This window comes from Oryza sativa, chromosome 11 (assembly GCF_034140825.1).
Source record: "Oryza sativa Japonica Group chromosome 11, ASM3414082v1".
In the NCBI taxonomy this organism is placed as follows: domain Eukaryota; kingdom Viridiplantae; phylum Streptophyta; class Magnoliopsida; order Poales; family Poaceae; genus Oryza; species Oryza sativa.
Genome location: NC_089045.1, coordinates 3,745,425 through 3,772,571, shown reverse-complemented (window position 1 = coordinate 3,772,571; position 27,147 = coordinate 3,745,425). Strand labels below are relative to the sequence as shown.

General features: G+C 50.3%; 2 protein-coding genes across 2 annotated transcripts; both read left to right on the top strand.

Annotated features, from left to right (window-relative positions):
* Positions 1-716: 716 nt before the first annotated feature.
* LOC9270068 (uncharacterized) lies at positions 717-2,408 on the top strand. The gene has a single exon (XM_015761270.3). The coding sequence runs from the start codon at positions 899-901 to the stop codon at positions 1,700-1,702; it is 804 nt and encodes a 267-aa protein (XP_015616756.1). The 5' UTR covers positions 717-898; the 3' UTR covers positions 1,703-2,408.
* Positions 2,409-8,123: 5,715 nt separating this feature from the next.
* On the top strand, positions 8,124-13,115 carry LOC136353969 (uncharacterized). Its single transcript, XM_066305414.1, has 3 exons — positions 8,124-9,302; positions 11,367-11,705; positions 11,769-13,115. The coding sequence occupies exons 1-3, from the start codon at positions 8,124-8,126 to the stop codon at positions 13,113-13,115; spliced, it is 2,865 nt and encodes a 954-aa protein (XP_066161511.1).
* The last annotated feature ends 14,032 nt before the right edge of the window (positions 13,116-27,147 follow it).

Below are 27,147 nucleotides of genomic sequence, written 5' to 3'. Positions count from 1 at the left end.
CATGCATTACAAGTGATCAGATCTACTTTTAAAAACAAAATTTTGAGTTTTTTTTCAAATGACATGGATGGATACATGCCCCGTATCAAAGTCATAGAACTCAATCAGATCTACAACATTATAATTGAAAATATTTTCATTTCACAAAATTTACATGTTATAAAGTGAGATATATTTTTAAAAATGAAATTTTGAATTCTTCAAACAACATCGGATGAAGATATTTTCTATGTAAAAGTTATAAAACACGATGAGATAACTATTTAGTTGATAATATTTTCATTTGAAGTCATTTAGGGTGTTAAATATATGTTAAATGATTCAGACAAGCATAGACAAAATAATAACATTGGGTTAGTAGTCAATATGTGTTGAGTAGGTGAGTTGGTAAGAGAGCTCTATATGGAGGTTGAGGTCTGAGTTCGAATCTCACTTGTAGCATACAAGTTATATTGCGTGAAAAATTGTGAATTTGTAGGTAGTGATGTGTAACCATGTATAGGATTGCTAGTAAAATTCAAAATATTTTTTTGAGGTTTTTTGTTGCGTTTAAAATTCAAAAATTATATTTCTTACTTTGTCATCAGTGACGGGTCGTAAGTTACAACCCGTCAGAGATGAGTCATCAGTGACGGTCAGGTAGTTACGACACGTCACTGATGACTCATCTGTGACGGGTGACAAGTTTTAACCCGTCAGAGATGACTTATATACCGGTCAGAGATGGGTTATCTGTGACGGGTGTTTCATCCGTCACAGGTGATTTTGTCATCAGTGACCACTAATCACTGACCAAGACCAAACCCGTCAAAGGTGAGGGTTTGGGCCCGTCAGAGATGACCTGGTCCGGCGTAGTGTGAGCTTCCGCTGCTCCCCGTGCGGCAAGGACGGACCCTCGATGGACCTCGTCGCTGACCACGACGACCACTCCGTAGTGCTCCTCGAGATGCGTTACGACAAGGAAGGCTACGACGAATTCGGGATCGATTACTTCGTCTACAATTACGCCGCCGCCGACGACGACGGCGACGACGATGACCCACCACGGCCGCCGTCGTTGTCGCTGCTCCCGTCCTACTGGGATCCATTGGACGAGGACGAAAGAAGGCGGCGTCAGGATCCGAAGGTGCACCAGCTGGACGCAGATAGCACCGGCCTCCTCCGCCGCCGCCGCCGCCGCCACGGCGAGGACGACCTCGTGGTGGCGGAGCTCATCACCACCAGGGAGAGCGAGAGCAGCAAGCTGGAGGAGGTCAAGCTCCTCGTGCTCCGCTCCGGCGAGTGGAGCGTCACGCGGGCGGAGATCATCCACGACGGCAGCAAGGGCGAGGAGCTCTCCTACTGGGAGACCGACATGGCCGTCCCCGTCGGCGACCGGCGGCTCTGCTGGGTCGACCTGTACCGCGGCGTCATCCTCTGCGGCGACGACCTGTTCGACGAAATTCCCCCGCGGCTGCAGTACGTGCCGCTCCCCGTGGAGGCCCCCGCCGGCGAATTCGAGGAGGACAGCGACGACGAGAGCACGCGGAGATGCCTGATGGCGAGCTCAAGTTCATCGACGTCTTCCCCCGCTGCTGCTGCGGCGACCCCGGCGCCACCCTCTGCGACCATTCTCGCCACGCCTTCGTCATCAACATCTGGACACTCAGGATCGACGGCGACGGCGACCACACCATGTTGTCATGGACCATGGACGCCATGATCGACGCCACCGAGCTCTGGTCCCTCGACGCCTACGCCGGCATCCCACGTGTCATCCCGGAGTACCCTGTCATCAGCACAGACGACGCTGACGTCATCTGCTTCCTCGTGACCGAGCCATACAATCACAAACAGGGGAAACCCTATTTCGAAAGAACGACATGGGAGATGACGATGGACACCAAGAACAAGACACTGCTATCAGTATGCACATACGATGATGATATTTCCCAACGAGAGCCATCTTATGGACACACTTACATTCCAAACAATTTTGCTACAAAGCCACCACCGGCCATCATCTGCGAGGCAACGACGACGATCACAACCGAAATCAACGGTAATAATCTGTCGCAATCTTTGCCATCTGCCAAACATCTGCAGGTGTCAAGGATGGCTCCTGAGGAGATATTGGTAGCACTTGAAGAGATTCCTGAGCTTTCTCGCGATGATTTGCTGAAAGCGTATAGTATTCTTTGCCGTGACAATGGCCGCCTATTTAGGTCTCTTCTTGGGCTCCCAATGAGTCTGAGGAAGAAGTGGCTGTTGATAGAAATTAAGGCTTGTCGAGATTGTCCCGTCTGCAGTGCATGTACAACTGATGGCCTATAACATGATTGATTAAAATATTTGTTATAGTGGTACTTGTATACACTTGTGGGATTAACTGTGCTAATTCTGCTGAATTAAGTTCCTTATTTGTTGTTTTTATTACACTTTGAAAAGACCGATGCCAATATTTATTACGAACTTGGGGTTGTCAAGGTAGAAAAAAACTGACTGTTTATTTTTTTTACTAACTGCTTAGATATAAAGTGACCTAATATTAAGGTAGAAAAAACATAGTGCCCGAAAATTCCATTCAAATAACTATTAATCAAAGTTCAGACTAAAAAAAAATAGTGCAGTGACAACATATAAATATATAATTGTCCCATGTCCCATATAGGTCATTTCAAGAAACAAAAATCCAATTTATCAAGATTTGCATGATGATACACCGTAATTTGCAGTCTTACATGCATGTATATAACTAGCAAACATACGCCCGTGCGTTGTAACGGGATATCTAAATTATATATAAGTATTATCCAAGCGATCAGCTGAGGTAAAGCATCAATTATTGCAGGCCGTAGATACATGTTTTTTTTAAAAAAAAGAATAACTCTTTTTTTAACAGTCCATGCATACATTTTTGTTTGCCAAATATATTAATTTTCTGTAACAGTACATTAACAATATGAGGCAAAACAATCATCAGTCTAATTGTGTAACTTAATTACTGGACGAACTGATACTTCGAGATCGTATACCGGACATATATATGAATCTGCTCCATTAGAATTCAGAAGAGAATCTGCTGGTGACAAACAGCCCTCCGAAGTCCGAACAAGGGATGCACATCAAACGACAAACGAATCCAAAGCTGCCAGCACGTCGTAGGAAACACTTAATTAGCTCGTAATAGAAGGTTGTTCAATAACAGCCAATAAAATTCTGAAACGCAACAAGTAGCATATAGAGGACTCTGACCAAAAGCAACACAATTACTTGTTTTAGCCCTGCTACAGTGGTTTACGGATAAACAAAAGGGACCGTGTACATATATATCTATTGATAAATGAAATGCTAACCGTGCTTCTATGGCTTCTGTAGCAGCAACTGCTAGGTTGCCTTGATAAGACATTAGGCTTGTGTTCATTGGTTAATGTAAAAACTCTTTAGCATGACTTGTGATGATTTTGTTATGGAAACAAATGTTGATATTAACAATTTTTTTGTTATGAATGAAATGAGAGTGAAGGTCAGCAGTTCTTATAATTTCATTTTGAAAATGACAATTCAAACAAAATGAGAACCAAGGAGGGCAATTTGCTTGCACTAAAAGAAGTTCCTTATCAATATCACATAAACGTCAGTGGCTTAGGAGGATGTTATCAGTTTATAACTACTATTGTCCATGGAAATTGAAATGAATTTATATATTTTTGTCTTGTAACATATACTAGGTAACGTGCGTTGCACGTGCATGATTACTAGTCTATTGATAAAAAATCCCACATCTCATCTTTCGAATTTTGGACTGTTAGATATGCTTTAAGATTCGTGCAAAGCCCTTAATCCTAACTCCTCTCCTCCCGTTCCCTTCAAGCATTCTGCCACCGCAAGCCCGATCCCCTACCACTACCGCGCCACCGCCTGACTCTCCGACTGGCCGGAAAACGTCAAAGAAAAACATGAGATTGACATCTCACGACTATATAATTACATAGCAATTATTACAGATATAATTCAAGAGATGCAAACATTTTCAGAGACGCATGACAATCCATTTCTAAACTGGGTTTTCCTCTTGGAAAGGCAAAAAATTTCGGTGGGCACCAATTCTGAAATTTCGGGAAATTTTTTTAGATATTTCGAATGATTTTTTTTGAAATTTTAATAAATTTTATTGAATTTGAATAAATTATGACCAAATTCACAAATTTGAAAAAAATCCAAAAAGTTTGCTCAAAATATTTGCTTGCAGGAGAGGGGCAAAATTCTTCCGAAATTTCCATCCTTGTTGCTAATACACATATATGTACATTTTGAGGGGTTATACACAATCGGATTCATACAACTATTTCAGACAGTAATTATACAACAAAATGCAAATGCAAATGCAAGGGACGAAACATTATGAACAAATCAGAGATTAAAGAGGTGGGGGAGGAGAGGAACAAATAAACAAGAGATTTGCTCCGGTCCAGCCAAAAGTATCTCGAGGTACTGTACCCAAGGTTTGAAATTTTGAAACTAAGATTTCTGCCGCAGGTGGGTGAAAGAATCGAAATTTTGGATTTTTTTCGTGCGAATTTTTTTGAAATTTTGACTGATTTTTGAATAAATTTGAATAAAATATGAGCAAATTCAAAAAAATGTAAAAAACCGAAAATTTCGGGCGAGATGCATGTAAGCATTTCGGTCCTGTCCTATATATCCGAATAAGGCGTAATTAAAATCAGAGTTCCGTCGAGCCCTGAGCACAAGTCAGCCTCTCGCCGCCACTCATCGAAACCCTACAACCACCGGCGACGATGGCAGCCGCATGCTACCACCCTGTGCAACCATTCTAGCAACGCCTTCGTCATCAACACATGGACGCTAAGGATGAACGACGACGACGACGGCATGGAGTGGACCATGGACGCCATTGTCGACGCCACCAAGCTCTGGTCCCTCGACGCCTACGCCAGCATCCCACGTATCACCCCAGAGCACCTATCGTCGGCATAGACGACTCTGACGTCATCTGCTTTTCTACGTCAACGTGACGATATGGAAGATCATGATGAACACGAAGGACAAGACATTGCTGTCAGTATGCCGATATGATAATGATGTTTACCAACAAAAGCCATCTTATGGACACACTTACATTCCTTGCAAGATCTCCACTTTATACACAAACCATAGTAGCAACAATGGTGTTACAAAGCCACCAGTAGGTCGTCAGCAAGCCATCAACAATTACAACTGAAATCAACGGTAATCAGTCGCAATTTTTGTCACCGGAGTCATCTGCCAAACATCTGCAGGTGTCAAGGATAGCTTCTCCCGAGGAGATCTTGGTGGCGCTCGAAGCGATTCCCGATCATGCTTGTGATGATTTGCTGAAAGCGTATATCATTCTTTGCCGTGACAATGGCCGCCTATTTAGGTCTCTTCTCGGGCTCCCAATGGGTCTAAGGAAGAAATGGTTGATGATAGAAATCAAGGCTTATCAAAACATTTACTCTACATGTACAAGTACAACAAATGACTTACATCATGATTGATTGAAATATTTGATTTAAATTAACTGTTGGATTGCGTTGGTTCTGCTGAACTGTGTTCCTTCACTACTACAATATCGATTTTTCATTACGTCAACATTTTTTTTGGCGGCCACACACGATCACCGCCAGCGAAAATACTCCAACGGTATAGGTGGGAAACCGTCCGCTAGTCTCCCCGTATTGCTTTACAATCTCCACACAACGCCTATCACCTAATAGTTCTTTTAGCATTACACTAGCTCATTCATGAGCAAGGTTTTAAATCTCCAACTATACCTGCTATCTCCCCACTATCTCCAGGTACAAATTGTTCAAGCAAGAACTAGCTATTTGTTGTCATATGCAATGTAATTGCTGTTAATCAATACAGCCCACTATTAATTGTATGAGAGACTGATAGCTAAATGTCGTATCAATCGATTTAAAATGCTGCTCGTGGGCTACCATATTACAGTACTCCTTCCGTCCCAAAATAAACCAACTTTTAGTGTTTGAAATTTGTCCTAAAATAAACCAGCTTCTACCTTCCTACCTACCATCAATCTGTAAATCGAGAAGCTTTATCTCTTCAATACCCCTCATATACCCGCTCATCAATATAACTTTGCTATTAATTAGGGCCATTTTGGTCCTTTGTCTCTCCTCTTATATCCACCTTGGGAAGCTAGGGTTGGAATTTTTGTGGGACAAAGGGAGTACGTCTCAAGGCAACATTTTGTAGTCATTATCTTGGACTATATACAAAAATAATGTGGAAAAGTTAAACGTGATGGAGCCGCATTATTTCTAGGACGTGTCTACAACGAGGCCGTGCGCTGGATTGTCATAACCAGCTATCCCAATCTCATACCTAGTTGCTACTAGTACACCTAAAATTGCATGCATTTTTTTCTTCTTATAGAATTTTCTCTTGAATTACACCATTACGTTCGTTGCAATTAAATCTTTAGAACAAGATCTTATGTGACTATATTTTTATAAAAGAAATATCTATGTTGTAAATTACTTTTATTATATATGTATAAGTTACTTTTTGATTTTACTAAATTACTTCTCATACATTCATAATGTTGTGAGTTGTTTATTTTATAATCATTTTTAGTTAATAACATAATTTGTGCTAATTAAATTTAATTTCTATATAGACTCATGTTTTTACCTTCATAATAGATTTACTTTTAATGTCGTGACAAAGTTACTTTCTTTTTGTTTTAAGTTACTTCCATAATATATGTAAATTACTTTTAGGCTTTATTAAATTTATTTTTATATTCAAACATATTATTAATTTAAAAATAATTCATTTAAATTGTAAAAGTAAGTTAGTTATGCAATAGAACTCTCTATAACATTAGAAGTAAGTATATTATGACTAAGTTGTAGTGAGAGACTGTGGAGTAAATTCATAAGCAGTGTAGAGAATATTTTCAAGTAAATACATTTGTGAAAGTAAGTTCAATAAAATCTGAAAGTAATTTACATAAATCATAAAAGTAACTTAGCATAAAATAGAAGTAAGTTGTTAGTACAACATTATAAGTAAATCTGTTGTAGGGATAAAAATGTGAGTCTATCTAAAAATTTAATTTAATCAGGATAAATTATGGAATTGACTAAAAACAATAATAAAGGTAATCAACTCGGAGCATTACGAATATATAAGAAGTAATTTAATCAAATTTGAATGTAATTTATATATATGATAAAAGTAACTTACATATATAATAAAAATAATTTACAAACATAAATATTTTTTCATCATAATATAATCATGTAAGATCTTGTTACGAAGATGCAATGAGCACAAAGATATAATCGGATCGTAGATCAAATAAGTAATTTAAGACAATATTTTATAAGAAGAAAAAAAACATGTATCACTTAATAACAAAAAAGGAAGATGTGTAGTATAACATCTCTCTTTTCTCTCTCTCCTGCTCCTGCTATGTGCATGTGGGCCTCCCTGTGATAAAAAGTAGAGAAAGCTACAGACTAGTGAAGAAGATCGAATGGTTGTGAGTCGTGTCGCGTGATAGGACTAAAACGAGAGACTTCTCGATTTAAATTTCACGTTATTCCTAATCAAACTCATTTCAGGTTTTTTTTGTTGAGTCCAAAACGAAACATGTCTAGGTTTTATAACTCCGTGGATCTACCGTGTTAATTAAGGACGAACTGCACGCGATCTGCGTGACTAACCGATCGATCAATCTGCTCGCCGCCCATGGAAACCCAATCGACGGCGACACCGTCTCCTGGTGCTTCGTCGGCGACCGGAGGCGGAGGCGGCGGTGCCTACCCACGGTGGGTGATCCTCGAGCAGCGAGCCGTTCACGACGACAAAGAGGACGACGACGGCGAGGACGACTCCCGCTGCTCCGCCGCCGACGTCAAGATCAACACCGAGGCAGCCTGCCGCTCCTCCGACGGCCATCTCGTCCGCGTCTACTTCCGCCGCCTCGTGGCTCCGCCGGCGGCGTCGCGCGTATGCTTCCGCTGCTCCCCGCCGTGCGGCACCGGCACCGGGAGAGAGAGAGAGCCAGATGCGACAAGCCATTCTTGTGCGTCGTCGCCGCCGCCGGCGACTCCCTCCTCCTCCAGATGACATACAATGGTCAGCTCGATCGCTTCGTCTACAGCGCCGCCGACTCGCCGACGTTGACGCTGCTCCCGACCCACGCGCGGCGGCAGCACTGGCTGGACGTGAAAACCACCGGCCTCCTGCGTCGCCGCCGCCGCGACGGCGAACTCGTGGTGGCGGAGCTCACCGTGAAGAAGGGCGACACCGACGACACACCGGAGGATGCCGAGCTCGTCGTGCTCCGCTCTGGCGAGTGGACCGTCACGCGGGCGCCGATCATCCACGACGACGGTAAGGCCGAGGAGGTGTCCCGCTGGCGAACCGACATGGTCGTCCCCGTGGGCGACACGCTCCTCTGCTGGGTCGACTTATGCCGTGGCGTCATCCTCCTCTCCGCCTCCGACCTGTTCGACGAAAGTCGTCCCCGCCGGCTAAAGTACACGTCACTCCCCGTCGAGGCTCCCGCCAAGAAATTCGACGACGACGACGGCGGAGAGTACGCGATCAACCCACGAGGATACCCGGAGAGAAACCGGAGCGTCTGCGTCACCGGCGGCGGCGCCGCGCTGAAGTTCATCGACGTCTCGCCGCGCTGCTGCTGCGGCAGCCCAGGCGCCACCACCCTCTGCCACAACTCTAGCGGCGCGTTCGTCATCAAGACATGGACACTCATGATGAACGACGACGACGACACGACGTCGACGACATGGGCGATGGACGCCATGGTCAACGCCGCCGAGCTCTGGTCCCTCGACGCCTACGCCGGCCCACCACGCCTGAGACCAGTATACCCCATTGTTAGCATGGACAACCCACACATCATTTGCTTCATGGTTTGCAAGGAACACTGGGAGTCATGCTTCCACTGCGAAAGGACAATATGGAAGATCATCTTCGACATGAAGAGCAAGAAACTACTCTCAATTCGCTACTACGATGAGTCCCAGTGTCAAACTTGGGGGGTACATTATGGAGATGATTACCTTCCTAGCATGATCTCTGATTACTTCAATTCTAATGGCAAATATACAAGTCATAATGCGACAACAAGCATTAACGATCTCATCGTCACTAATTATTTACCGCAGTCATCTCACAAAGGTTTGAAGGTGGTGTCATCAGAGGTACAAGTTTCTGATGAGGAGATCTTTGCGGCGCTTGAAGAGATACCTGACTTGGGTTGTGATGATTTGCTGAAGGCATATAGCATTCTTAGTCATGACATTGGTCAACACCGGTTTAGATCTCTTTTGGGCCTCCCAATGAGTTTGAGGAAGAAATGGCTATTGATAGAAATCAAGAGTAGAGAAGCTAGTTCCATCTGCTCTGCATGTGCAGCAAACATGCAACATTTACATGCTTGAAACTCTTGGTGTACAATTGGAGTACTTTTGCTGGTGGTAGTAGATTAATTGTGTGCTGAACGTACGGTTGTATTGTGTGGAATTGTAAATTGGAGTACTACTACTTTTGACACTTGACACTTAACAACGTATATTTTGGTATTGAAGTTGCATTCACAAAACCACACTATCGACGAATGCATCCACATGTGAGATAACGTAATTTTTTATCTACATATATTTAGGATGTGGACGTGGCATCGCAAATGTTTCACTTAGGAAGAAGCTCCCAAATCAACATTCTAGGAGGAACAACCATATCATCTTGCGGGTGGACCTGCTCATTGATAGTGTAATTTTCTAAAACTTCAATATAAAATATACTCCCTCCAGTTTTTTTTGTTTGACGTTGCCGACCGGTTCGATTAAATTAAGGAAGCTGTGAATTGACTTGTTTGCCCTTCACCCTTATCCCTTTGCACTGATACGTTTCGTCTCTGCAGGGGGGAGAGGGGAAATTTGCGGACGGGAGGAGGGCTTCTGAACTGCGAGCGTCAAACAAAAAAAAACACCTTTTGAGTATGAACTGGAACGTCAAACAAAAAAAATAGAGTATGTAGTTAAGTGTCAAGTGTCAAAATGTGTTGTTTTCTGCAACTTGGACCATAAAATATGTAGCTTTGTGAAATTATTCTTTCATGTGACACTAATTTATATAGTTGCTAATAATATAATATGAAATACATTAATAGTTAAAGGATATCGCTAAAGACCGTGTAAAAAGGAGAAAAAGGACAATACGCCATTCCATTTGGTGGGTTTCGACGAAATACCACCCAATACGATGCAAAGCATAAAATGCCACTCAATAGGTTATCTTTAATTAGGATATTTTGCCACTTTGAGAGGTTTTAAAACCAACCCTGGAGAGAGAGGAAGAGAGGGGAGGGGGAGGGGAGCACCGGCGAACGTTGAAGGCGGCAGCGTCCGTTCTCGTCGCCGATGAGTGCTAAGCGCGAGCGGTCAGCACGTGTGGGCGGTGCCGGAGGCGGTGAGCGCCCGTAGGCAGCGTCGGAGGCGAGCTGCGAGCACACGCACGGGCAGCGTTGGAGAGCCCTCCCCGTCGTCGTCGTCGTCGCCTCCTCCTCCCTCCCGTCGGCGTTGCCCTCCTCCCACATCGCCGTCGCTGTCCTCCCTGATCAGCGCCGTCGTCTTCCTCCCCCATCGCAGTCGCCGTCTTCCTCCCTCATCGCAGCCGCCGTCTTCCTCCCTCGTCGCCACCGTTTTCCTCCTTCCGTCTGCCCATTGCAGCCCGCCCCCGTGTGCTCGCCGCCCGCCGCCAGCGAGCTTGAGTGTCATCCAACTCAAACTTCCCCGCTCCTCCCTCTTCCTCTCTCGGTCCTCCCTCTTCCTCTCTATCCATAGATAGGAGTATTTTAGTCCTAAAAACCTCTAAAGTGGTAAAATATACTGAAAGTAGTCTATTGAGTGGTATTTTATCTTTTGCAATGTATTAGGTGGAATTTTGTCGAAACCCACCGAATAAAGTGGTGGCATATTGTCCTATTCTCGTAAAAAAATGGGAAAGTATAGGTTTATAATTTAGGACACAAAACGAGTTCTACGTACACGCAAGCAAATCTGTTTTTCGATTCCTAGTCAAACTCAAGTATAGTAAGTTCGTAAATTAATCCAAAACGAAGCCCCGTCTACATAAACTCCGTGGGCCCCACACCAAACCAACCAGTGTAAATACGGATTACCACATCCATCTTTCTCCGCCGATCATCTCGCCGCCGCGCGCCCATGGAGGCTCAACCGACGGCGGCGACGCTTCCTAATAATTCCGGCGGCCCATCGCCGGCGGGAGGCGGCGGCTACCCTCAGTGGGTCATCCTCGCCGAACACGTTCCTCTCGAGGACGAGGACGAGGGCGGCGACGACCCTAACTCCTGCTTCACCGCCGACGCCGCTAGCAAGGTCACCGACACCGAGACCGAGGCGGCCTCCCGCTCCTCCGCCGGAAATCACGTCGGCGTCTCCTTCCTCCTCAAGGCGCCGCCGGCGGTGTCACGCCTACGCTTCCGTTGCGTCCCAAGCGGCAGCCGCGGAGGCGATAGACGGTTCCCCTCGATGCGTGTCGTCGCCGTCCACCGCGACTCCCTGCTCCTCCGGATGCAATATCGGAAAGGGCGCGCCTACGACAACGACATCGGGGTCGACTACTTCCTCTACAACGCCGGCGCCGCCGCCACCGCCGTTGACCCGCCACGGCCGCCGTCGTTGTCGCTGCTCCCGACTTACTGGTAGACATTGCAAAAGGAAGAGGATGATGATGAAGAAGATAAGGAAGATGATGGTGGAGAAGAAACTTATCGTGGTCGTGGGTATCGGCGTTGGGCGGCCCCCAAGCGGTGGGTCCGCGATCTGGGTGTCAAGACCACCGGCATCTTGCACCGCCGCGGCGACGGCGACGACGGCGATCTCGTGGTGGTGGCGGAGCTCATCGCGAAGGAGGAGGACGGCGGGACGCCGGAGGAGCTCCTGGTGCTCCGCTCGGACGGCGAGTGGACCCTCACGCGGCCGCCCGTCGTCCACGACGACGGCAAGGCCGAGGAGGTGTCCCGCTGGAAATCCGACCTCGTCGTCCCCATCGGCGACACGATGCTCTGCTGGGTCGACCTGTATCGCGGCATCATCGTATGTGACCTGTTCGACGAAATTCCCCAGCTGCGATACGTCTCCCTCCCCGTCGATGCCCCCGCCGCCAAATTCGACAACGGCCGCGGCGACTACTCCATCAACCCGCGGATGTGCCCGCGGCAGAAGCGAAGCTTCTGGGTCTCCGACAACGGCGGCGAGCTGAGATTCCTCGACGTCTCGCCCCGCTGCTGCTGCGGCGATCTAGGCGCCACCACATGCAATAACGCCCGCAACGCCTTCGTCATCAGCTCATGGACGCTAAAGATGAACGATATGAGATGGGTGATGGACGCCATGGTCGACGCCACCGAGCTCTGGTCCCTCGACGCCTACACTGGCCATGGCCTCCCGCGCGTCAGACCGGAATACCCTCTCATGATCATGGATGATCCGCGCCTCGTCTTCTTCGTGGTGCAAGAGGAGTACCAACCGGAAATATCATTTTCTGATAGGGGAAAGTGGAGGGTCATGTTCGATATGAGGAGCAAGAAAATATTATCAGTGAGCCAGTACGATGAGTCAGACACGTCGTGGCAGCCATATTCTTGGCTCACTTATTTCCCCAGCAAGATCTCAAATTACTTCACTTCCATTGGAGCTTGTAGCAATGTTGCAAAGAGGCCGCTGATTGTCACTGACAAGCCGGCAGTAAGTTGTATCGTCAGTAGTAATTCATTGCGATCTTCCTCGTCGCGGGAGTCATCTACCAAACATTCTCAGATGTCAAAGGGAGTAGTAGCTTCTCCTGAGGAGATCTTGGCGGCGTTAGAAGAGGTTCCTGAATTGGACTGCGATGATATGCTAAGAGCGTATAGTATTCTTTGCGATGACATTGGCCGACACCGATTTAGATCGCTTTTGGGCCTCCCGGTAAGTCTAAGGAAGAAATGGCTATTGATCGAAATCAAGAGTAGTGAAGATTGTTCTATCTGCTCTCTTTGCACAGCAAACATGCAACGTGGTTGAACTTATTTCATTGTGATGAATTGTACTTTTGATCAATAATTAATCTATGTTTTTTTCCTGGGCGTGCTTATACTTAATTAAACACAAGACGACGGTTCCTTCTTAAAGGCGTTGTTTTCAACTTTGTGTTTTTGTCCGGTGGCTTGAGTTTTTTTTCCTCCTTTTTGATTGTGTGCATCCTGATGTAAGCAGATCTGCCAGAAAGGCAGAAACACAAATAATTTTCGTGAGTGTGGAAAACTGTCATGAAAACTATAAAAAACGCTAGGGATATACTTTGTGTCGGCAAGCCGCCACGCTAAAACACTCACGAGTAGAGCGACAAGGAAAATAAATTTTCTTGGTGGTCAGCCACCCGTGATTATTTTCTTGGTGGAAACCACCGCCAAGGAAATGATGCTATTGTTAGGTTCGTGCAACGCCACGGATATAAATGAAACCACCATGTTAATTCTTTTTCGTGACGGTGTTAATTAAGCCCCCTGGTTTAATCCTTTTCGGTATGGTGCAGATCCGCCAAAGTTTATTCAATTTTTCGTCGGTTCTTTTTTATCCCTCATAAAAATCCTACGCACTAATGAAAATTCAGGTTTCTGGTAGTGGAGGCTAGGTTTTGTTTCATTTACTAATGGCAATCTTCCCATTATCCAAAATATAATATATGTGATCGAATTGTATAATATATGTGATCGAATTGGTAGACGGATGATGAAATAAATATTTAGAGATGTTTTAATTAGGATTCCGAGCTCTGCGGCTGTGTCACTAGGTTTTATACATTTTAGGAGAAAGTCTAAATAACCCCCCCCCAAAACTTTGGATGGAAGACTGTCTAGCACCCTGAACTTTGAAATCGGATATTGAGCCCTCTAAACTTTATAATACCATTTATATATATAACCCCCTAAGGTTGTTTTGCATAGTGATTTTTATCTAATTTGTATATAAGTTGGATGAGTTTGATCACATGACATACACATTAGACATATATATTAAAGTTCTGAGTTAAATATTTCTTTTTACTACTTGTTAACTCTTATTACAAACAAGTACCAGTATAATAATAGTATGACATCACTATATAAGAATAAATTGATGACTAAGCAATAGACGCTTATTTCCGTGTGATCAGTTGATAATTCCTAAACCAACTTGTACAGGTTTTGAATTCCAAAAGTACGGAACACGTCTAGATTAATTTATTTTGGAACATACTCCCTCCGTCATAAAAAAAACGAATCTAGAACTGAATGTGATACATTCTAGTATAATAAATTTAGACAAAGGTATCTCCACATTCGTAGTAATAGAATGTGTCACATCAGTACTAGATTAGTTTTTTATGGGACGGAGGGAGTACTTGGTTAGTTTAATTTTGGAATACGGTAGTAAGTACGAGGGAGAGTAGTAGTATTGTATGATCGATCCGTATCCGATTCACCGTCGTCTTTCCTGTGTGTTTTATAAACGGACCAACAGGTCCTCTAATTAACTCTCTCCGGCTTAACGATAGAACCGATCCATCCATCCATCCTCCTCAGCCCCTCCTTGTCCATGGAAACCCAACCGACGGATGGCCGTGGCGCCGGCGCCGGCTACCCACGGTGGGTGATCCTCGACCGTGAAGCCGAATACCTACACGTCAACCATCCCTGCTCCGCCGCCGCGGATGCCAAGACCGAGGCGGCCACGCTCTCCTCCGGCGGCCACACCGTGCGTGTCTCCCTAGACCTCAGGGCGCCGCCGGCGGCGTCGCGCGTGTGCTACACCTGCTCCGTTCCCGTCGACCCGGCACTAGGGCCACCCTACATGAGCGTCGCCGCCGCCCATGGCGACTCCCTGCTCGTGCTTGTGTCCTTCAGTTACCAAGAAGGGTACGAGCACCACACGGACACGATAGATAAGTACCTCTACAACGCAGGCGCCGCCGCCGCCGCCGACCCGCCTCGGCCGCCGTCGCTGGTGCATCTCCCGGCTTACTACAATGGAGAAGAGACGACCCTTCCGTCGCCGTTGCCGCACGATCTTGATGAGAAGACCACCGGCCTCCTGCGCCGCGGCGAGGCCGAGGCCGATCTGGTGGTGGCAGATCTCATCGTGAAGGATGGGGGTGAAGCTGACGCGCCGAAGGAGGCCGAGCTCCTCGTGCTCCGCTCCGGCGAGTGGAGCGTCGTGCGGGCGCCGATCGTCCACGACGACGGCAAGGCCGAGGAGCTGTCCTTCTGGGAAACCGACATGGTCGTCCCAGTCGGCGACCGGCGGCTGTGCTGGGTCGACCTATGTCGCGGCATCATCCTCTGCGACATGTTCGACGACGGCGACGAGACTCTCCGGCCGCGATACTTCTCGCTCCCCATTGAGCCCCCCGCCGACGACCGAGACCGACGGAGATGCCAGATGTCAAAGAGAAGGGTCTGCGTCACCAATGGCGGAACCGTGCTGAAGCTCGTCGACGTCTCCCCGCGCTGCTGCTGCGGCCGCCGCGGCGCAACGCAGTGCGACCATTCCAGCGGTGTCTTCGTCATCAACACATGGACACTACATATGGACGGCGACGATGATGACATGGCAGCTTATTGGACCATGGACGCCATGGTCGACGCCACCGAGCTCTGGTCCCTCGACGCCTACGCCGGCGTCCCACGCATCAATCCACAATTCCCCATCGTGAGCATGGATGACCCTGATATCATATGCTTCCAAGTGCCCGAAGAACACAAGATTGGAAGAAAAATGCAATCGTGGTACATCATGCTCGACACAAGCAGCAAAACATTGATGTCAGTCTGCCGTCTCGATGAGTCAAGCTCGCTTCAATTGTCTTATGGATATGCTTACTTTGTTAGCACGGTCTCTCACTGCTTTAATTCTTCTGATGATGGGGGGTTCAACAATGATGTAACAAAGCCGGCACTGATGATCATCGATGATAAGGTGGCAACAAAAAATAATATCATCGCTAATGATTCATTGCAATCTTCATGCGAGTCATCTGCCAAAAATTCCAAGGTCAATTCTCCTAAGGAGATTTTGGCTCTTCTCCAAGAGATACCGGAGTTGTCTCGTGATGATTTGCTGAGAGCGTATAGCTTGCTTTGTTATGACAATAATGGCCGCCGGCTCAGTTCACTTTTGGGGCTCCCAATGAGTCTGAGGAAGCCATGGCTGTTGATGGAGATTAAGGCTAGTGAAGCCTGTTCGGTTTGTTGTGCATGTAGAGCAGACATGCAAAATGTGTGAAATACTTTTTGTAGTACATTAAGTGTGTGACTGTGTGCATTGCTGTTTGGTTGATTAATTGCGCTAAATCGAGCAGCTTAATTCTCGTATAATATAGTTTTTATTTTAGGATATTTTATGATTAATTAACGAGAAAAAAATAACAATTGTTTGCAATTTCCATACTGTAGCTATTCTTTTAGCTAATTGTGCTAACTCATCTTCTTCCACCTCTGTGAGCTGAAAACACAAAAAAACTAACACATTTACTATAGGCGTCGGTTAAAAAATAAACCGGCACATTCCACATATAATATAGATGAAAAACTGACACTTATAATATATTATAGGTATCGGCTTTTTTAAAAATAACGCCACCCTTAAATCGAGCCAAGCCGAACCGCACCACACCTTCTCATCCACCGCATCCTCTCCTCCTCATCTCTTCCTCATCCACCCTTCTCTCTTGGCTCTCTCTCTCTCTCTCTAGGTTCCCCCCTCTCTCTCTCTTTCGGCACTCTTAGTCGCAACAACAACGGCAATGGGAGGAGAGGCGGCAGTGGCTGGCGGCGCCACCCCCTCCGCCAAATCCAATGGGAGGAGATGCGACGGCAGCTACGTGTGGCGACAGGAGGTAGGCGGCGGCAATGGCGTGTTGCGGCGGGAGGAGAGGCGACAGCGTTTTGGGTGGTGCCCTCCCCTCCGCCAGATCCGGCGGGAGGGGAGATGACGACAGCAACGTGCGGCGGTAGGAGGCAGGCAGCGATAGTGGTGGCGGCGGCAGACGACGCCTTCCAACGTGCTGCGGGATCCGCTTCTTTGTCATTGCTGATGAGCTGTGTTGCTCATCTGCAGCTCCATCCTCTCCACGGAGGCTGTTGTCCATCCTCTCCATCTTCTTTGTGCTTTGCATTTGTGTTGATGTTCTTGGATCGATGTTTTTGAATTCTTGAAGCCAATTAATTCTATGAATTAAATGTTGGGTAAAATTGGGTGAGGGGGGCACCACGATTCAAGCCGATGAATTGATCCACTTTTCTTTTAGATTTTTGGGATCTTAAAGGTGTCCGTTTTAGAACTGACACCTTTGATTTCTATCATCTGTGCCACTTTTCAGGTTATCCGGCACCTAGTTGGGTTTCCAACCGACACCTATCTAGGTTTGTGTAGTAGTGGAGTTGGATACCAATTGTAGGTTTGTGTACACCATGTATGACAAAACCGCTCTGGATTGGGCCGAGGGGAGGTAATTTGTCGGGTATTAGAAGTTGAGGGTGAACAATGTCTGATTTTCGGATTTAGGGGGTAATTCGGTCGACCACGATAGTTCGGGGGGGGGGGGTAATTCGTACTTTTTCCTTTTGAATTCTTGAAGCCAATTAATTCTATGAACTAAATGTTGGGTGAAGGGGGGCGTTGCGATTCGAACCGATGTATTGAGCCAGTTTTTTTTTTGGGATTTTTAGGATCTCAAAGATGCCGGTTCCAAACCGGCACCTTTGATTTCTATCATCTGTGCCACTTTTTTAGTGTCGGTTGAAAAATCCGGCACCTAGTCGGGTTTCCAACCGATACCTATCTAGGTTTGTGTAGTAGTGGAGGTGGATACCAATTGTAGTCCGACCCAACCGCGTTTTTTGTTTTAAAAATTAAAAAACGGACGAAGCAAATCTCCGTGTACGTGAAGATCAAATCGAGATCGATATCCTCTCGATCGCCACGGTCATGGAGACCCAACCGACGGCGGACCGGCGTCACCGCCGGCGCCGGCTACCCACGGTGTGTGATACTCAGCCGCAACGGCGACGACTCCTCTCCACCCTTGTCCACCCCGGACGACAAGACCGAGACGACCTCCGTCTCCTCCGGCGGCCACCTCGTCCGTGTCTCACTCTTCCTCGATGCGCCGCCGGCTTCGTCGCGCGTATGTTTCGACTGCTTCCCGCGCATCCACCGGGGCGCCAGCCTGATCGTCGTGGCTACCCACGGCGACTCCGTGCTCGTCCGGTTGAGCTACGGAGGACGCGGGTACGGCGATGTCGGCGTGCTCGATTACTTCGTCTACAACGCCGGCGCCGTCGCCGCCGACCCGGCCGCCACAGCCGCCATCGCTGTCGCTGCTCCCTGCCTACGTCACCAAAGCAGCGGACGATGAAGAATGTGAAGAATGGCAAGCATATGAAGAAGAGAGTGAAACCTGGCCGCGCCACCATCATCAGATTCATCACCATCTGGATGAGAAGACCACCGGCCTCCTACGCCGCGGCGACGACGACATGGTGGTGGTGGATCTCGCCGTGCTAGAGGGCCACGGGCTGGAGGAGGAGGGGGACGCCGAGCTCCTCGTTCTCCGCTCCGGCGAGTGGACCGTCACGCGGGCGCCGGTCGCCCACTTCGTCGGTAGAGCCGACAAGCCGCCGTCGTGGATCACTGACATGGCCATCCCCGTCAGCGAGCGGCGGATGTGCTGGGCCGACCTGTACCGCGGCATCATCCTCTGCGACGACGTGTTCGACCAGAATCCACAGCTGCGGTTCGTGCCACTTCCCCCCGAGGCCCTCACCGATGAAACCGACGACGGCTACAAGCGGGATTACGCCATTACGGACCGAAGAGTTTGTGCCACCGACGGCGGCGCCGCGCTCAAGTTCATCTACATCATCTCCCGCTGTTGCTGCGGCCTCCCCGGCACAACCTTCTGCGACAATTCCAAGGAGGCCTTCATCATCAAGACCTGGATACTCAGGATGGACGACGACGACGACATGGTTTGGACGATGGACGCCATGGTCGACGCCACCGAGCTCTGGTCTCTCCATGCCTGCGCTGGCCTCCCACAAGCCAAACCAATATTCCCCGTCGCAAGCATGGACGATCCCCATCTCATCTGCTTCATGGTGCAGGAGCGAGAATTCGAGGGAAGAAGAAGAAGATACTGCCACATCAAGAGAACATGGATGGTCATGTTCGACACAAGGAGCAAGAAACTCTTGTCAGTCTGCAGCTGCCGCGATAGTTGGCTCATATAACGCTCCGCTTTTCACGTGGCGTTAAAAAGCTAATGTACAAAAATCCTAATTGCGAAAATTTAGTTCTTTGAGTGTTGAGTCTAAGTTGTGCCATAGATCTCAATTTAAAATCCCTCTCTTGTCTCAATACCCTGATATCAAAGATCACCTCCTCAAAATTTCCGTTCCAAAATAATCTCGAAGTTTGAATCCTTCTATTCGGATTTCACTGTAGAAACCCTAACCACAGATATCGCCTAATTCCGGAATCCAAAACCAGACTCCAACCCTAAAACCTCTCCAATCAAATTCCCTCCTTGAGCTAGCTCTAACATCCAAGCGTCCCCCTCTCCTCGTCTCCCTCGCTTTATCTATCGTATTCTACCGCCACCTCCTTTGTTTCACCCCGAACATTGATTTCTCCTTTTGATTCCCTCTCAAATAATCCTTGAGCTGCCAAATACAAATATATCCCTAAAATATCAATTCTCGCTTTGAACTTCAACCACCCATCGACATCGAAAATCACGCCTCATCGAAATTCCTTCCCATTTCCGAAAGTATCGAATTCGCTCTTTGAATCCCCTCCTTGGCTTCTCCATATTTTGTTGAGTTCAAATATCCAATTTGAATTCAAATCCAATGTCAAATGCTCCTCAAATTCCTTGAAGAAATTCCCTTGAAAAAGTCTATTTCACCTCCCTCTTGGTCGTTGGGCCGTTTTTCCCTTTTCCGGCCCATCGTCTCCTCTCGGCCGCTCCTCCTCCTCCCCGCACGCACGTGCTCTGCACGCGCCGAGCGAGAGAAGCAGCGCCTCTCTCCTCTCCTTCCTCTCTCTCTCTCTCTCGTCGAACTCCTCTCCCTAGCGCCGATTTCCGCCGCCGCCGTTTGATTTCGCCCGTCGGTTTCCCCCGCGCGCGCGCTCGACGCTCGGTCGCCGCCGCGTTAGCCTCGACGCCGCCCGTGCCCGCGCTGCCGCTCGGCCCCGCTGCTCTGCGCGCATGCGTCCAAGGGCGAGAGCCAGCGCTCGGTCTCGCCCTCTCTTCCTCCTTCACCTTTTTCCCAAAGCGGCATGGAGCAAGCTCCCCTTTTCTCCCTCCTTTTCCCTTTTTTCTCTCCCGAACCGACGTCCTGCCTCCACCGCTTGGCATCTAGCGCCATGGTAGCGAGTGCCCCTGACGCCGCGCGCCAGGTCGCCATGCCCCACCTTGACCACGCCGAGCCGTGCCAGCCCGTGCTCGCGGTTCGATTCCCACCGCACGATCCACCGCCTCCACTGCCCAACGCATCCGCGCCATCCGCTGTTTCGTGCCGCCCACGAAAACGCCGACGTCGCCAGTGAACGCCGGCCGAGCGCCAGCTCGCATGCTCCCCCGAACCGACCTTGACGCTCCCACACCCCCTCTATAAAAACCACCCCGTGCTTCCTCCTCCCCTTGCTTCGTTTCCCCCAAGCGGCGAAGCTCTGCCGCCATGGGAACTCCTGGCCGCCGCGTCGAGCTCCATGTCCGGAGGCATCTCGCCGTCGAGTCGTTCCATCCTCGCCGCGTCCTTCTCCTTCCTTGGCCGAACGACGGTCGTTGCCACCTCACCGCAAAACCCGTCTGTGCCGCCCTGCCCTGTCCCCATATTTCCGGATACCGCGTTGGTCCCGATTCGCCGCCGCCTTCGGAAATCCCGGCCGCACTCCCCCGTCGGCCTTCCCTCTCCCACCACAAAATCGCCGCCGACGTCATTTCCTCTTGCCGGTGAGCCCCGAGCCTAAATCCTTCCCCTACATCTTCTAGCTGCTCACCTCGCCGTGGCTCTATTTTCCGCCGCTGTCGGCCTCTCTCTCCTCTCGCCGTACCTTGCGCCGCCACCCTCCTTGAGTCCCCTTGAGCCACCCCAAAACCGTCGCTCCGCCCGCTGGCCTCCTCTTTTGCTCCTGCGCCGTGCCGTCCTTTCCACCGCCGTCGTGCGCACGGTCGCGCACCGCCGTTGGCCTCCCTCCTCTCTTTGATTCCCGACGCCGCCGCCATCCCCGTGACCCCTGGGACCTCCCAGAAGTGTCGCCGCAGTCGCTAGCCTCGGCCTCTGCGCCCGCGCCGTGCCGCTCCCGCCGCCGCCGCCGGACGCCGTCGCCGGCCCCCTCCGACCCCGGCGCCCTAATCCGAGCCGTGGAATGAGTTCACCTTCTCCTCCTTTTGCCTCCGGCGCCGTCCCCTCCCTCTGGCTCGCTGCCGCTCGCTGGCGCCGTTGCGCCGCCGTGAGCCGTCCGATCTCCGGACGCGCTCCTCCTCTCCCCCTATCTCCTGCCAGCGTGACGACCACTGTCACGCCCCGAACTAGTACCGACCGGAACTAGCCCGTGACGCTCCAAATTAACCTGTTAATCGATACCAGTCCCAGGAAACAGTGCTGGTATCACAGGAAGACGGAATATCACAGCAACAGAGGTCTCTTTATTATAGAGTAGGAATACAGTCATGTTGGGCTGCGGACAGATCCTGAGCTCACAACTGCATTACAAAAGGGAAACGGAAGCCAAGACTTGGGCCAAACAACACAGGCGCGACTTGGGAACTAGGCCGAAACCCTAAAACTCATCGTAGCCGGCTTGCTCCTGGAAGAACTCCTTATCAGCAGGATCCGCTTCATCTTCTTCACCAACTGGGGGGGTGATTATTTATATAGAGCAAGGGTGAGTACGGGAGTACTCAGCAAGCCATGGGAAATAAGTGTTTAATGCAGGCTTCAAGGAAGGCTGTTGTTTTTGCAATTGATTTTATTTGAACTCTTTTCTGAAAACAACTAAGTGAGTGCTTCTCAAACGACACGGATGAGACAGTGCGTCTCGTCCGGTCGGAGTATGTGCAATGTATCAGTCTTTAGAATTGATTCAAGGTTGGCACCCGGCTAACAGCTTCCAAACGGCCACCCGGGCCAACAACTTTCAAACGGCCACCCGGGCCTAGCTGATCCCATCAGCTGCAGGTTTTTCAAACATCGAACCCATTCCACAACAGCAATTTCGCAAAGCAGTAGTCAAACAAAACTACGCTAGGAATCACCTCACATCCGCCCATGACCGTGGGCACGGCTGTTCGAATAGTTTGTTAACCTCTGCAGAGGGGGTACAATTTACCCACACGACATTACTAACCCGGATCACCCAGCCCGTGGGGATCAGCCACGTCGGGAGACCTCCAAGCTTTCATGACAAGGCATTTCCAAAGCGGACACAGGTTTACCATATGCCGACGAGAGGGGTCCCAGACCAACAACAGGTTAGGTCCCAGACCATACTGTGCCAGGAAGCCCAGGGGTCCTCCCCGACACCACCCCGGCGAATCCACATGTCTCCCGGCATCAAGGCTCCCCTGATAAGCTAGTTACTCAGCCAGGGGTGTCCCATTCCACCCATGTGGTCGTACTTGTCTTATATTCGGATGAAATTCCAAGGAAACGGTCCTTAGGTGCGAGAGCAGAAAACCGTACACCCGGTACATTCCCCGGTCCGCGGTTTTGGAAATTCATTTAGTTCGCAAGCACCGACCCAGGTGTCGGGTTTTCCAAGTCTTTAGTAAAGCAAGTTTTACCCAAGGAGTTACTCGCACAGAGTGCACGAATATCGAGGCGCAACTAGATGGTTACAAGGGAACATGGTATAGCAATTAACAAAGGAAGGGTCAAATGCAACAAACTAGGTAGGTCCACCAATCTGCCTTGCAGACGGGACAAACAGATTAAGTGCGATCCTATCAATGCATAATATTTTTCAAGCAACATAATTAAGTTCAAATATAGGCTAAAGATGTTCAAAGGTGGCTTGCCTTGCTCGAGATCTTGAGCTTGATCCTCGAAATCCTCGCACTGCGGGTCTTCGGGCTCCGAAACTACACGCGAAACGGGACAACTTAACAAACAGCGAAAATAAAGCCCTATTAATGACCTCTAAGCGTGACATTAGATAGATCTCGAGATTTGAGGAATTTTGGAAGTTGAACGGAGTCAAACGGATTTATGGTTGGGAAGATATTGAATTTCTAAGATTATTGGATTTTTGGTCTAAAGGAAAAGGATTTAATTAAATCCTTTTTGAAAAAAAAAGAAAAGAAAATAAAAGAGGGAGGGAAATTAGACTTTCCTCGGGCGGCTAGGGCGCGGCCCGAGAGAAATGGAGCGGTTCGGCCGAGCTAAATGGGCCGGCCGGCCCAAGGCGGCCCAAGCACGCGCGCGCGGGAGGGGAGGAGAGAGAGAGCCGGTGGACCAGGCTCACCACGCGTGGTCCCGGGTGGGACCCGCTTGTCAGTGACACGGTTCACCGTGCGGAGCGAGCACGCGGCGCACGCGCGCGGGCGGGGGAGGGACGCGGCGCACGCGCGCGGTTCGCGGTGGACACGGATGCGGCGGGCCTACGCGCAGCCTCACGGCTCGCGGTGGAACGCGCGCACGGGGAGGGGCTGACCGGGGTCGGCTCGACCCGGTCTTGGCCGAGCTGGCGCCGACGTGGCGCCTACGTGGCGCCTACGTGGCTGCCACGCGGGCCGGCGGGAGGTTGACGACTACGCCGGCCGGAACGGACGGCGGACGACAGCGGCGAGCGGCGGAGCGAACCACGGCGATACAGGCGAAAGCGAGCACACCGGGTGGTTGCTCAGGACGAGGGGAGACGAGCCAACGGCTCGGATTCGCCGGAGGGAGTGCGTCGGCGGCGGATTGCGGCGGCGGCAACCGGCGGGGAGGGAAGAGGGAAAAGGCGACGAGGTCACGAGGGGCCGATTCCCGGTGGCGAGAGCATCTACGCGGCTACGGGAATCCGTCCCTTGTTCCGGATTAGGAGGAAACGCATCGAGGGAGGCCGGCGACGAGAGGCGCTTCCGAGCTCGGGCGGCGACGGCGGCGAGTACACGGCGAGCGACGGCAACGGTCGGGGCGGCGCCGGCTAGCTACGGGGAGGCTACTCGTGCTACTACTCGAGTCTAAGGGGAGGAGATGGAACGAGGAGGAAGAACGGAGGGAGGCACTACCGTGCGGGCGGGCGCAGTGACGAGAAGCCAACGGCGCGGGAGTAATCTCTCTGGCCTCGGGCCGGGGAAGAGGAAGGAGAGGGCGCGCCCGGAGTCCCCTTCCGCGTCCTCGCTCGTGCCGGCTCCTCTGACACGCGCAACGACGAACGGTGACGGCGAAACAGAGGGGCAGCAACAATGGAGTGGAGGCGATGGGACAACGAGAGGAGAAGGGAGGGAGGGCGCCTGGGCTTTATAGGATGGCAATGTCGGTTTGGGAGAGGGGAACCGACTTTGGACGGTCAAGCCAGCGAGCTGGCGCTCCGGCTAGCGGCCAAATCGGCGACAGGGCGGAGGGAGGATGACGCCGGCGGGAGGAAAAAGGGGAAAAGGAGGGAGAGAAAGGGGGCTCGCCCCTTGCCTCTTTGGGAAAAGGAGGAGGGGAGCGGGGGCGACGAGCCAGAGGGAGGAGGGGCTCTGCCTCCGTCCCTTGGAGGCTAGCGCGTGGAGTGGCGGGGCCGAGGCGATGACGACGGCGATGACGGCGGGGCGGTTTGGAGCGGAGCGGCGACACGGGCGACAGGCGCGTGCAGAGGCTGACGGCGGCGGCGACCGGGCGGTCGGCCACCACGGCACGCGCACACGGGTTGAAACGGGAGGCGCGGCGGTTTGAGCGGCGCGGCTCGGGCACGCGCGCTGGCTTGCGGGGCCGAGCGGCTGCGTGGCTGCAGGCGCGGCAGGGCAGCGGGGCCGGGCGGCGCAGACGGCGCGACGTGGGCGACGACCACGCGGGCGCGCGCGCGCGAACAACGACGCGCGGGGCCGATTTCGCGGGCGGGGAGCTCGCCAGGGATGGAGGCGGGGAGAGGGAGAGCGAGGGGGAGGCGCTCGGCGCGGCGCGGCTCACGCGCACGCGCGCGCGGCGCGCGGGCGGAGCGGAGGGGGAGGGAGAGAGGGAGAGAGAGAGATAGCCGGGGAGGGAGGGGGAGATGGGCCGAGAGAGATTCGGCCCATCGAACTCGGGGGAGGCAAAATAGACTTTTGCGGAGGAATTGATTTGGGAAGGATTGGGATTCGGGATTGAACTCGACGATGGATCGGGGATTTGAGATCTGAAATGGCACGGACACTAGACAACAAGCAAAGAAACAAATTTCGCAATTAGGGTTTTTAAGAGATAATTTTCCCGCTAGGCGCCACGACGGAACGGGCGCTACAACCACGTGGCCACCACCTCAGCCACCCGGCCCTGCTTGACTCGGTCAGCCGCCTCTTCCCTCTCCCGCTCGTGAGCTCGGCCTACCAGCCGGCCCATATCCTCTCTCACTCTCTCCCGCCAGGCCATGGGCCATTTCCTTGCAGCCACCCATGAACCGAAGTCTATGTTTCCTCCCTCCACCAAATCACTTCTCTTACACAAAAGTCCATCTATCCTCCCCACCGTTTGCTGGCCCCACGTGTCAATGAGTCAAAGATATTCTAGAGAATGTCTTAATCCGGAGATTCCAATAATTCGTCCCCTCGAGCCCGCATGTCAGTGGATGTCAATAATATTCTTGAGAATATTATTTCTATAAATTCCATAAACCATTTCCCGTATTCCAGAAAATTCCGACAAATCATCTCCTTGTTCAGAAAAATTCATTTAAACTTCCAAAATTCATATCCCTTGATCCGTTCGTCCGATTGCCTCCGTTCCACTTCCAATAATTCCATTAAATTGTGATATATCTAATGGCACTATTAATTAGCCTAAATAGGATATTTTATTTGGTCTTTTTTTAGGTTTTTGATTGTTTGCGCCTAGTTGCGGTTACTGGATATTTTTCTTCAAGCGGAATTCTCGAAGATTTGTGAAGCTTCGTGAAGACCCTGAGCAAGGCAAGCCACCTTTGAAAATATTGAGCCTATATTTGAACTTCTATTGTAAATTATTATATCATGTTCCCTTGTAACCATCTAGTTGCGCCTCGATAATTCGTGCACTCTGTGCGAGTATCGACGGTCGCCTTCCAACTTAAAATTTGAGTAACTTCTTGGGTAAAACTTGGTTTACAAAAGCTTTGGAAAACCCGATGCCTGAGTCGGTGCCTTGTGAAAGAAAATGAGTTTTAAAAATGAAACTCGCGACACAAGGCCATTCCTGGGTGGAATACTTGTGCGGTCGCATTTAAGGACCGATTCCTTCGGAATTACATCCGACCATACAACATTGCGACCACATGGGTGTAATGGGACGCCCCTGGCTGAGTTATTAGCTAATCAGGGGAACCATGATGCCAAGAGACATGTGGATTCAACGGGGTGGTGTCGGGGAGAACCCTCGGGCTTCCTGGCACAGTATTGTAGCGCCCGTTCCGTCGTGGCGCCTAGCGGGAAAATTATCTCTTAAAAACCCTAATTGCAAAATTTGTTTCTTTGCTTGATGTCTAGTGTCCGTGCCATCTCAAGATCTCAAATCCCCGATCTATCGTCGAGATCAATTCCGAATCCAAATCCTTCCAAATCAAATTCCTCCGCAAAAGTCTATTTTGCCTCCCCCGGGTTCGATGGGCCGAATCTCTCTCGGCCCATCTCCTCCTCCCTCCCCGGCGCTCTCTCTCTCTCTCCCCCTCCCTCTTCCGCTCTGCCCGCGCGCCGCGCGCTCATGCGCGTGCGCCGCGCCGAGCGCCCCTCCCTCGCTCTGCCCGCGCGTGCGCGAGAGCTGCGTGGTCGCCGCCCGGCCCCGCTGCCCTGCCGCGCCTGCAGCCGCGCAGCCGCTCGGCCCCGCGAGCCAGCGCGCGTGCCCGAGCCGCGCCACTCGAACCACCGCGT